The 11384-nt window shown below is 52.3% G+C and overlaps 1 protein-coding gene across 1 annotated transcript; it reads right to left on the bottom strand.

The window, feature by feature from the left end:
• Positions 1–402: 402 nt before the first annotated feature.
• NKX3-2 (NK3 homeobox 2) lies at positions 403–4188 on the bottom strand. Its single transcript, XM_008017884.3, has 2 exons — positions 3564–4188; positions 403–2143 (listed from the first exon to the last, which is right to left on the bottom strand). The coding sequence occupies exons 1-2, from the start codon at positions 4027–4029 to the stop codon at positions 1608–1610; spliced, it is 1002 nt and encodes a 333-aa protein (XP_008016075.1). The 5' UTR covers positions 4030–4188; the 3' UTR covers positions 403–1607.
• Positions 4189–11384: the final 7196 nt, after the last annotated feature.

The raw sequence follows: 11384 nt of genomic DNA, 5'->3' as shown, positions 1-11384 counted from the left end.
GATAACGTAGAGAAACGCTCCTAAAATCGAAAGCAGAGAGAGAACAACAGGGTGGGGTGGGCTGAGGAGAGGTGAAAGGGTTGGTACATTGGGATGGGGGATGGACATTGGCTGGGGGTTCAACCGCGGACTCTTACTAGGCTCTGAAACCAATGGTCACGGGGCGGTTGGGGAGAAATCCTAGGAATTTGTTCCCGGTTTCAGTGAGATTCCTCCATGACTCCTACAAAGCCCCCGAAGCCATGGTTTCTCTGAGCTGCCCAGGTTTATACCCTGCCTGAGGAGTGGGTGGGCAGCAGGGCTGCTCCCAGGAGAGACTAAGCATCCTTGTCCAAGACCGAAAAGAGGTTGGAAAAAGCCCCAGCTATTTCCAGCCTGCCGTAATACTGGTTCCCCCAAAGTCGGAAAGAGACAGTTTCAGAGAAAACACGGCGTCCAGGAGGGCATGTTAAACTAAAAGTTTATAAATTAAAGAAAAAATACAGCGAATAGAGCTTCCAAACTTCACAAATCTTTTTACAGTTAATACTCTAGTTGAGTGCACAGTGCCATTAAGGAGGCGAAAAGCGGCGAGGTTGACAAGACAGGTGGGATCTCCTGTTTAAGGGTAAGTGAGGGGCGGATAGGGGAGTCCCGGGCCAGAGCACAGGAGTTGCAGAAGGCGGAAGGTAGAGATTGAGGGCCAGGCAGCGGCACTGCGGTGGGCACCCTGGAAAGGCTGGCCAGGGATATTCACATTGAGTACAAAAATAATCGTCATTTGAATACAAACAACTGAAAAGTGCTACACGTCTTAACCTCCTTTAAACAAATAAAAAGAAATGAAGGAAAGTTTCTGCAGAGGGCTGCCCGGGTGTGCCCTCTCCTCCTTCCGGGGCTCCCAGGCGCTTCCTGCTTGTGCAGGTACCTGGACTTCAGAGAGGGAAGATGTGGAGACCCACGGCTTGCACCACACTCGGAGGCCCCCTTCCTTACATTCAGCACCCCAATCGGGCGCCCCCACCCTAGCTCTGACACAAGGGAGGGGTGGAGCAGAGGGCCTGAAAACCCAGTCCTTCACTTTTCAAATCAACCCCTGGCCTGGTGCTGCCTGGGACTGCCAGGGTTTCGCACCCCTTGGTTACAAATGCAATTTCCAAAAATAAAAGATATGTAGATACACATAGATTGGTAGCATGGATACCATGAACTAGTGTGGCCTAGTGCAGAAAGCTCCCAGCAGGCCGGAAATTCTGAGGATTCAGGCTATGTGGTCTCCAAGAGTTCCCGCTTAGAGAAAACCCCACCCCCAGGCAGACATAATTCGAATCCAAATTCAACTCCAACATTGTCATGATAATAAATAGAGCCCAGGGACTTCCAGGCAGGTGGGCTATCAGGGCCCCTAGGCCATAGGGTGCCTCTGTTCAAATTAGTAAAAGGCGCCCCCTCGGGGCAGACTCAGCCCAGCTGCCAGGGGACAAGTCCTGGCTAACGGGAGCTGGAGCTGAGTTTCACCTCCAGGTGCCTCCTTGGCGGGGCGCCCCGTGCAGGCTACAGCCTACAGCTGTCAGCGGCGGTCCGGAGCCGGGGCGCGGGAATCCCTCGCTGCCTCAGCCCAGGCCGGTTCACTGGGTGCCTGCGGCGGCCGCGCAGGTGGAGAGCGCCCAGCCTGGGAGGCAGTAGTAGGGGTAATAGTAGGAGGGCTGCAGTGGCAGAAGCGAGGGTGGCCGCAGCACTTCGCCGGGCAGGTATTGTCTCTGGTCGTCGCGCACCAGCACCTTTACCGCCACCTTCTTGGCGGCGGGCGCCGAGGCCAGCAGGTCGGCGGCCATCTGCCGGCGCTTGGTCTTGTAGCGACGGTTCTGGAACCAGATTTTCACCTGCGTCTCGGTGAGCTTCAGCGACGCGGCCAGGTCGGCGCGCTCGGGCCCGGAGAGGTAGCGCTGGTGGTTAAAGCGGCGCTCCAGCTCGAAGACCTGAGCGTGGGAGAAGGCGGCCCGCGACCGCTTCTTGCGTGGCTTGGGCGCCGCCGGCTCCTCCTCCTCCTCCGCGACGCCTGCCGGCGCGCTGCCGCCCCCGCCGCCGGCCCCGCTGCACAGCGCGGACATGCGTGCACCTCTGGGGCCAACACCGTCGTCCTCGGTCCTTGGGCTGCGGTCGCCTGCGGACCCCGGTGGGAACAGAAACAAGAAACTGTCAGCGCCACAGACGAGGTGAGGCCAGGCCTGAACTGCAGGGGTCACGGGGGTGGGGCGGAAATACACTTTGATCCCACTCAAGCGGAGCCGAAGTCTGGGAGGCCCTGCGCCCGGGAGACCAGTCTTAGAATCTTGCCCCACTGGGTATCCCATCTAGGCCTCTTCTGGGGAGGGCGCCGGACTCAGTCGCTGTGTCAACGCTGTGTTGTGGAGACCTGCTCCCCACCCTCTCTGGGTCCTAGGCTCCCCGCAGTAACTTGGGGCACTAGACCCGAGGATCCGCGAAAGCCCTCCCAGCTCTCAGTGCTGAGCACTGGGGTTCTAGACTGCATTTCCGTCTCTCTGCTTGGGTTCACGAGCCTCTCCACACTCAGTTCACACGCACACACACGCACGTCATCGCAGCACACACTTGTCTGGTGCAGGTAAGGGAAGGTGGAGGCGGATACTGGGGCCAAAGGTATTTAGAATCTTTCACCCTCAGCCGCCTGGGATTGCTGTGAGGGACATGGAAACAGGCTGAGCCAAGGCCTTAGATGAGAGGATGGACTGGAGAGTAAAGAGAGAGGATTGCCACTGCCTCGAGTTTTTGGACCCTGATCCCACACCAGCTTCTCGGTCTCGTACCCGCCCCTCCGAAGAACTCCAGCAGAAAGGTCCAGCTCTTCCCTGTGCTTGAGGCCTACAGAAACTTGTACCCAATTAGGGCGGGCACCCAGGTCTTCCAGACCACAGGACAGGCCAGGCCACGGCTGAGGAGGCCTCTCTCCTGCCTCCGTGATGAACTATAGTCCCACTCCGGGATCCTCGGCCTAGGGCTGCTCTCCCAGACCTGGGGTCTGAGAAAGCCAAACCAGCCGTTTCCCCAAAGCTCTAGTTCTGCAGATTCTCAGCTCTGGCCCACTCGGAGGTATTCTTCACCACCTATCCACCTCCTGTGGGGCCCGGCCCTGGAACCTCGAAGTGGCAAAGGACTCTTGTCCAGAGCTAGGGCACTGGCTACTTGAGGTCTCTGCAGCCCTCACTTCGCTTCCCTGATTTTGGGGATTTGGGGACAGGCATGGCAGAAAGCACTGGCGACGAACTCAAAGACTCCCGACCGCAGGAGGAAGCGGTTCTCCCAACCCAGTCTAATGCACATTGACCCAGGACTTCTCAGGCCTCGCCCCAGGACGCCGGGTTCTGAGGAGCTACTCCAGTCTCTCGCGGGCTCAGTTCCCGAAGTGGCAGAGCAGCTCGCGCCAGAGCGCAGAACTTCGGGACTTGGCCAGCCTCCGAGCCCCAGAGCGCAGGGTGCTCACAGCCGACCACCCCACTCGGCGTGGTTGCCCTCCGCGTCCATTCCCTCAGCCCGGCCCCCATCCCCGCGAAGCCGCAGCAGACCTGAGACGCTGGCGGACATCTCGCTGTCGCTCCGGCCCGCGGCTTCCTCCTCTAGGTCTTTGGAAGCGGCCAGCTCACAGACCGGCTGGCCGAGGCTCAAGGATCTACCCGCGAGGCCGGCCCCGCTGGCCCCCGGCGCGTCAGCGCAGCGCCGCCTGCTCTCGTTCTCCTCGCTGAGCGCGGAGTCCGAGTCCCAGCCTTCCGGGCTCTCCGCAGTCCGCCCCGCAGCTGTTCTGGTACCGGTAGGAGACGCCAGCAGAGAGTCCTCGGCGCCCCCCAGAGCGCCCGCGTCCCTCTCCCCAAAGAGCCGCCAACAGCAGACAGCGGGCGCCGCGGCCACCGACACCGTTGTGCCCCCGGACGCCGGGCGCCCCTCTGGCGCGGCCAGCCCGCCGCGCTCCTCTTTTTTGTTGAGGATCGCCTGGATGGAGAAGGGCGTCAAGGTGTTGGCGCCGCGCACAGCCATCTGCGCCGCGGGCCGGAGCGGCCGCCGGGGCGGGCAGCTGGGGCGCCGAGCAGCTCCGAGCGGGACAGAGAGCGCCGGCGGCCGCAGCGCGAGTGAGCCGGTTGTGCGAGGCCGCCGCCGCCCACTCCTGCGCGGCCCAGCAGCCCCCGCCCCACTCCGTCCCAGGATCTGCGCCGACCCTCACCCCCACCTTAGAGGCCCACCCCGCCCGGAGACCCCCTCCCCCCGAATCCAGAGCCAGAGGCTCTCCTTTCGCAGCTCAGCTGGATTATCTCATCGCTTCTCGCCCTTAGGGGCGGGCCGGGGTCTGCCCCCTCGGGGGACGTGAAGGAGGATTGGCGGGGGGCCCCTCCGTGGCAGCAGTTCCCTCCCGAGCGCCGCCGGGGCGCACGGCCCGAGTCACTTTTTCTTTGCGCGTCTGTCCCTTCCTCGCCTGCAGGATTTCGCTCCTGGCCCGTCCTCCCCTTCCCTGCTGGGCAGGCTCTTCCGGAGCCCACCCCCGGCGGCTGCGGCGGCGGCCGCGGCCGCTGGATTCCGAGAGGCACGGGGCACCTTTTTACCCCCTGCCCTGGTTTTATCTGTTTCTTTTCTCTTTCCTTCCCTTGCGTTCCACTGTACCACCCCCTCCCGCCCGGGTGTCATTCCTCACTGCTGAGTGACAGCCTCAGGCCACACCCCTCCACTGGGCTGTCCCGGGTGCTCCCGGCCGTTCATTGGCTGGCTCCAGTTGGGCGACGTTGACTTTAACAGACAAAACTGGGCACGTTGCGCCGCTAAAGACAGGGTCTGACTTAACCCCTTCTCTTCTAAGCCTGGTCCTCGAAGCACCCTCCAGCAACAAGGAGGCTCATCCACCCCAAACCACGTTTCTTACCTCTGCAGATGTATCCACCTATTCCAGCGCTTTAATAGAACCCTGATACTAAGTTGAGTCAAATCTCCGGAGAAAATCCAAGATAATGCAGTTCCATAAATCATGCTCGTAGTTTCTGTTCTCTAGGAAGGATTATAAACACGAAGAACAAAATGCATCTTTTTTTCTCCCTACAGTTTCGCCGCTTCCTCACTGCTAACGTTCTTTGCTGAAATGATCAGTTAATTAAGATCACTCTAGAAACATTTTTCTTTCCTCGCCGTCTTTGATTTGATTCGATTTTTATAGAGGAATTAGAAAAAAATAGTATAACTAGAACTAAAGTCAGGAGACGAATTGAAAGGCATCTTTGGGAGAATTTCTGTAAATTTTATGGTCGTTTCCCTGGCAGATCAATATTGAATTTAACTGGAGTTGGTTAAGTTTTGCATCAGGAAGAAAAAAAAAAACTTTCAGTTTTTAAAAAATATCTCTTGTGAGTTGAATAAAATTATAAATAGATATGTTTGTTTGCTTAAAATTATACTTGGAATTACCATAAAGTGATCCAGAAGTGACAACACTTTTTGCTTTTTAAAAAATAAAAAATGCGTTGTATTATGTAATAGTAGGAACCAAGCTAAGAAATACAGATATTGTGGGTATATAAGAATATTTTTAAATGTGTTATTCCTTTTTTAATATAAAATTTGCTCAATTAACGTACTTCACTGTTTTCCATAAACTTTTTCACAGAGAGTTAACACCAAATACACAAACTTGAACCATTAAATACACTTAAAGGACTATGATTTTAATTTAATAAATTGCTAGGATTGGTAGTTTTGGTGTCATTAAAATAAATAACATTTCCCCTTGTTGCTTGCTTTTTGGTTGTTCTTTTTCTGCACCGCAGAAGGAAATACACCCACAATTCATAGTTTTCAGCCTCAGAACGAGGTTTTGCAGCATCTATACTTTCCAACATTTCGGCTACACGATGCTTTCTTGCTTGTGCAAACCTTGTAGGGTACCTGGGAAAAAACATCCACTTGAGGTCATTGCCCTTTATAGCTCTTTATAATTACATCAGTTATAATTACGCCGTTTAAATTTGGTGTCAGTGCTCAGCAAGTGTAAGGACGCAGAGTGGAACAGAGCAGAATGCTTACAGTCTTTCAAAAACAGTGTGTCCTCTCCGCTCCCGCTGTATTATTTAAATTACCGTTCTCCTCACTTCAGGCAGGGATGTTGGGAATTATAAATAGTGAGGAGATTGACACCGGTTGCCTGGAAGGTAGGGGACGGGCAGGTATGGGTTTGGTGTCCCTCACAGCTATCGCTTTGCAGGTTTAGGACTTTGTGCTGACAAATAATGGAGTGAGATCCGAACATAAAGGCAGGCAGAGATGTTTGGGGGTTGAATGGCCAAATACTATAGTAGGTTTGGGGCTACGTAAAGACTTGCTTGAAAACATCTACCATTTAGTTGCGAATCCCTCCCCTCTTCCCTTTGATTAGATGTTTAAAAAGAAACCCAAATCACAGTTGGACATGCTCCTGCCACAGGCTTGGGCAGAAGTTTTCAAAGCATGAAAAGATGTGGTTCGGCGATTTTGAGCTGTCGGGTATTTTTGTGTCCTAGAAGTGTGAGAGAAGGGGCTACGTTCCGCGTCTACCGGAGGCGCACAGCAAGGGAGTCTCCTGGTGTCATCTCGGGCCATTACGGCGGCGCTCAGTCGATCATTAGGTCTGTGGGTGACTGTAGGCAAGGCCAGGAGTTGGGTGCTTGGCGCGGAGGAGTGTTGAGCTGCAACTAGAAGCTGCTCCTAGTAAGGGGTCGGGTGGAGAGGAAAAGAGTATGGGGGAGGGGAGGTGGTTGGATGCCCAGAGATATCCCGGCGTAACTGCGGAGTCGGAGTCCAGGCCCACAAGTGGGGGTGTGTGGCGAAGGCGCAGCAGGCCTGCGTCTGTCGGAGGACCGCAGATCTGGACGTGACCGCGCGGGCGTGCCTGGGTCCCGCTTCGTGCCCATTGAGGGCGACTTCCTTCGGGCTCAGCTGTGAGCTCCAGGAACTCTGCAACCTCCCGACTGGCGCCACGCTCCGGCCTGGGCCGGCCTGGGAGTTGGCGGAGCTGCGCGGCCCGGCGGGGCGGCCGGCGAGGCTTTCGAGAGGCACCGGACTCGCTCGGCGTCCACGCCTCTCTACCCCACCGCAACCCCTCTGCGCCCCCCGAGCCCATTTTTTACTAGTCTTCTGCCTCTCTTCCTTTTCCCTCTCTCCCCTCCTCCTCCACATCTTTCTCTTCTTCCTCCTCTTGCTCCTCTTTCGCAGTTTGGATACTACGGGCCCCCTATGCGCCGCGCCCTTGGGTCCCCGGAACCGCCCGGGCTGGGGGTGCTGCTGCGCGGTGAGACTTCCGCGGGCGGCGGGCGGAGAGCGGGACTAGACTGTGAAAGTCAAGGGGGCGGGGAAGGGGAAGCCCCCGCCCTCGCGGGCGCGCGGTAAGCTGCTGCGCACGTGCTCGTGCTCCCGGGGTTGTGGGGGGGGGTGGCCCAGTGGGCTCGGGATTTCCTGGCTGCGCCACCGCGCGCCTCGCCCCCAATGCCCTCCACCTGTGCCCTGGGCCGCCTTCCCTGACGCCAGCGGCCGGTGGGCGCGCGCGCTGGGTGCTGCCCAGCAACGAGAGGCCATGCGGGGCTCGTCCCTCAGATGCCGGTGACCTTGACTGAAGTCACCTGCCTTCTCTAGCTTCCAGTCCTTTAAAACGAGGGTTTGGACCCGGTGCCTTCTGAAGCCGGTTCTTCACTGAGTAAGCAAGTGAAGGGTGTGTGTGTGTGGGGGTGGGGACGGGGGGTGGGGGCGGGAGGAGGGAGGGGCGGCGTTGCAGGCTCTCCAGAGCCAGGTCCAGGCAGAGGTCGCGCCCAGCACTGACGGTCGGTCCCAATCTGCAGACTCCCGAGGGCGATCCAAACTGCCTAAGCATCCCAGGAGTCGAGCACCCGCGCCTGCGTTCCTGAGTCATCCAGCGCCCTGCAGCGTTTTTCATGCACTTGGTCCGTATATATCAGACTGCAGAGAGAGGCTGTATTGTAACTGGCCAGCTTATAATACTCTAAATAATAATATAAAAGGTAGTTTTATATTTAAACAAATATTGCTCACTGACAGTGTGCCCGGAACCAAAGCCTATTGTTTCATTGAATGTACACACCCTTGGGACTGGAATGAGTAGAAAACATTGTTATTCCTGTTTTACAGATGAAGAAACTGAGACTCTTGACTATCAGTAAGTGGCTAAGTCAGAATTTAAATCAGGCTTTGTCTAATGTCAAATCCAGTTGGATTTTCTACTGTAATCGGTTTTTCTCATTAATCTTCAGACTTATCGTTTCCCATCATGGACCTTACCCATTTTTAATTGCTTATTCATTGGAAAAGGAGCTTCGTTCGAATTTAAGGTAATCAAAGAAAAAATTCAGTCAGACAAATCTAATGACTTTTTTTTCTGTTCCACGCATTTGAAAACAAATCACACCAAGGCCTGAGGATCTGAACGTAAACCTCGTTGTGTAGAAAGAAGGAAACACACTATTTTATTATAATCAACAAACTAAACCGTGTGTAGAGAGAGACAGCCAGGTGATGGAAACTCATTAGGTTCAGAAACCAGATTGTGCACGCGGTTCTGAGAGGTAGCCAAGCGACCTCACACAAGACCCTCTTTGGGGCTTAGTTTTCTTACCTAAAAAACCAGGGTTGAAGATCACCTCTCAGGGTGTTAAAAGGACATGTGCCAGCTTCGAACCCGCCTGGGTACAATGGAGAACGAGCGCCACCTAGCGGGAATCCCTCTAGGGTTGCACGTACCTTTTATAGGGAGGTACTGGAATAAGCAGTACACAAAACGGACTGTTTTGCTTCTAGTTTCGTGTACACAGTCTTGCGCTGCCAGGGATCTAATAGCGGAGATGTTTCATTTAAAAAAACTCACCCAGACATGGTTAGCACCTCCACTGAAGACTCACCTCGCTCCAGGGCCAAGGGGGAGGGACTGGAGCAGGACGCAGGCGTGTTGGGATCAATTTTAGAACGGAGGCTGCAGGAAGCCCTGGCCCACCTCCTACGCTATCCTGCGTTCCACCTTGCTGGTCTGCAGGCTGCTTGCTGTGAGTGTATAACCAAAGCTCTCGCTGGATGATCATTTAGGGCACAGGCATCCCTGTGTGTTTTATTGGCGCCATAGAAATTTTGTTTGTTTGTTTGTTTTGTTTGTTTTTTGTTTTTGAGATGGAGTCTCGCTCTTGTCACCCAGGATGGAGTGCAATGGCGCAATCTCGGCTCACTGCAACCTCCGTCTCCCGGGTGCAAGCGATTCTCCTGCCTCAGCCTCCCGAGTAACTGGGATTACAGGTGCCCGCCACCACACTCGGCTAATTTTTGTATTTTTAGTAGAGAAGGGGTTCTACTACGTTGGCCAGACTGGTCTCGAACTCCTGACCTCAAGTGATCTGCCCGCCTCAGCCTCCCAAAGTGCTGGGATTACAGCCACCACACCTGGAAGGGTTTTATTTTCTTATTTAGGTTGTCTATTTGACAGTGGGTGGATGGCAGTTGTATTCGGGGGCTTGAGGAGGAGAGCAGGGGCAGGAGCCAGCTTCAGTAGATAAAGAGAAACATGCTATGGTCAATTGCTTGTGCTGAGTTTCAGATGCTTGTGAAACAAAATGAAAGTCTTCTGGATGTATTATATATTTTTTTCTCTAAGATACTATTCTGAAAGCCCCTGCAGTGCTAAGCCAAGTTCTCCTTGGGAAATTTCCAGCTAGTTCTTATTTTGTGTCAGGCATTATTCTAGGATCTGTAGTTCAAGGTCTTGTAAACTCCTACTCTCAACAGGCTACATTCTGTTGGAAGAACACCTATAAATAGACAAATGCCTAAACAAAACAATGAAAAAAACATCAGGCAGTAATAAATACTATGAAGCAAATTTAAAAAGAGTGATGTCAGCTGACATCATACTGAATGGGCAAATGCTGGAAGCATTCTACTTGAAAATCAGCATAAGACAAGGATGCCCTCTCTCTCTCACCTCTCCTATTTAACATAGTATTGGAAGTCCTGGCCAGGGTGATCAGGCAATAGAAAGAAAGGGCATCCAAATAGGAAGGGAGGAAGTCAAACTATCCCTGTTTCCAGACAACATGATTCCATATTTAGAAAACCCCATAATCTCTGCCCAAAATTCTTTCAGCTGATAAACAACTTTGGCAAAGTCTCAGGATACAAAATTAATGTACCCAAATCACTAGCATTCCTATACACCAACAACAGCCAAGCCGAGAGCCAAATCAGGAATGTAATCCTACTCACAGTTGCCACAAAAGAATAAAATACCTAGGAATACAGCTAACTAGGTAGCTGAAAGATCTCTATGATGAGAACCACAAAACACTGCTCAAAGAAATGAGAGAGGACACAAACAAATGGAAAAACATTCCATGCTCGTGGATAGGAAGAATCAATAGCATTAAAATGGTTATACTGCCAAAAGCAATTTCTAGATTCAATGCTATTCCTATTAAACTATCATGAGATTCTTCACAGAACTAGAAAAAACTATTTTAAAATTCATATGGAACCAAAAAAGAGCCCAAATAGCCAAGACGATCCTAGGCAAAAAGGACAAAACTGGAGGCATCATACTAACTGACTTGAAGCTATCCTACAGGGCTACAGTAACCAAAACAGTGTGGTGCTGGTACAAAAACAAGACATATAGACCAATGGAACAGAATAGAGAGCCCAGTAATAAGGCCACACACCTACAATCATCTGATCATCAGTAAAGCAGATAAAAATGAGCAATGGGGAAAGAACGCCCTATGAAATAAGTAGTGCTGGGATAACTGGCTAGCCATATACAGAGAATTAAAATTGGACCCCTCCCTTACACCACATAGAAAAATCAACTCAAGATGGATTAAAGACTTAAATGTAAAACCCAAAACTATAAAAGCCCTGGAAGAAAACTAGGCAATACAGTTTTGGACATAGGAATGGGCAAAGATTTCATGATGAAGATGCCAAAAGCAATTATAAGCAAAAATTAACAAATGGGATCTAATTAAACTTAAGAGCTTATGTGCAGCAAAAGAAACTATCAACAGAATAAATAAAACAACAAAGTAAAGAAACCACAGAATAAATCCTACAGAATGGGAGAAAATATTTGGAAACTATGCATCTGACAAAAGTCTAATATCCAGCATATATAAGGAAATTAGACAAATTTACAAGCAAAAAACAACTCCATTGAAAAGTGGGCAAAGGACATGAACAGACACTTTTCAAAAGAAGACATACATGCAACCAACAAGTGTATGAAAAAAAGCTCAGTATCACTTATCATTAGAGAAATGCAAATCAAACTCACAATGAGATAACATCTCACGCCAGTCATAATGGTTATTATTAGTCAAAAAATAACAGAAGCT

Source organism: Chlorocebus sabaeus, chromosome 27 (assembly GCF_047675955.1).
Source record: "Chlorocebus sabaeus isolate Y175 chromosome 27, mChlSab1.0.hap1, whole genome shotgun sequence".
Taxonomy (NCBI): domain Eukaryota; kingdom Metazoa; phylum Chordata; class Mammalia; order Primates; family Cercopithecidae; genus Chlorocebus; species Chlorocebus sabaeus.
The sequence above is the reverse complement of the archived record's forward strand: the minus strand, read 5'-3'. Positions and strand labels throughout refer to the sequence as shown.

Coding starts and splice junctions, on each gene's coding strand:
- NKX3-2 (XM_008017884.3), bottom strand. CDS start 4,029: ATGGCTGTGCGCGGCGCCAACACCTTGACGCCCTTCTCCATCCAGGCG. Junction 2,144..3,563: donor GATGTCCGCCAGCGTCTCAG/GTCTGCTGCGGC, acceptor CGGGGTCCGCAG/GCGACCGCAGCCCAAGGACC.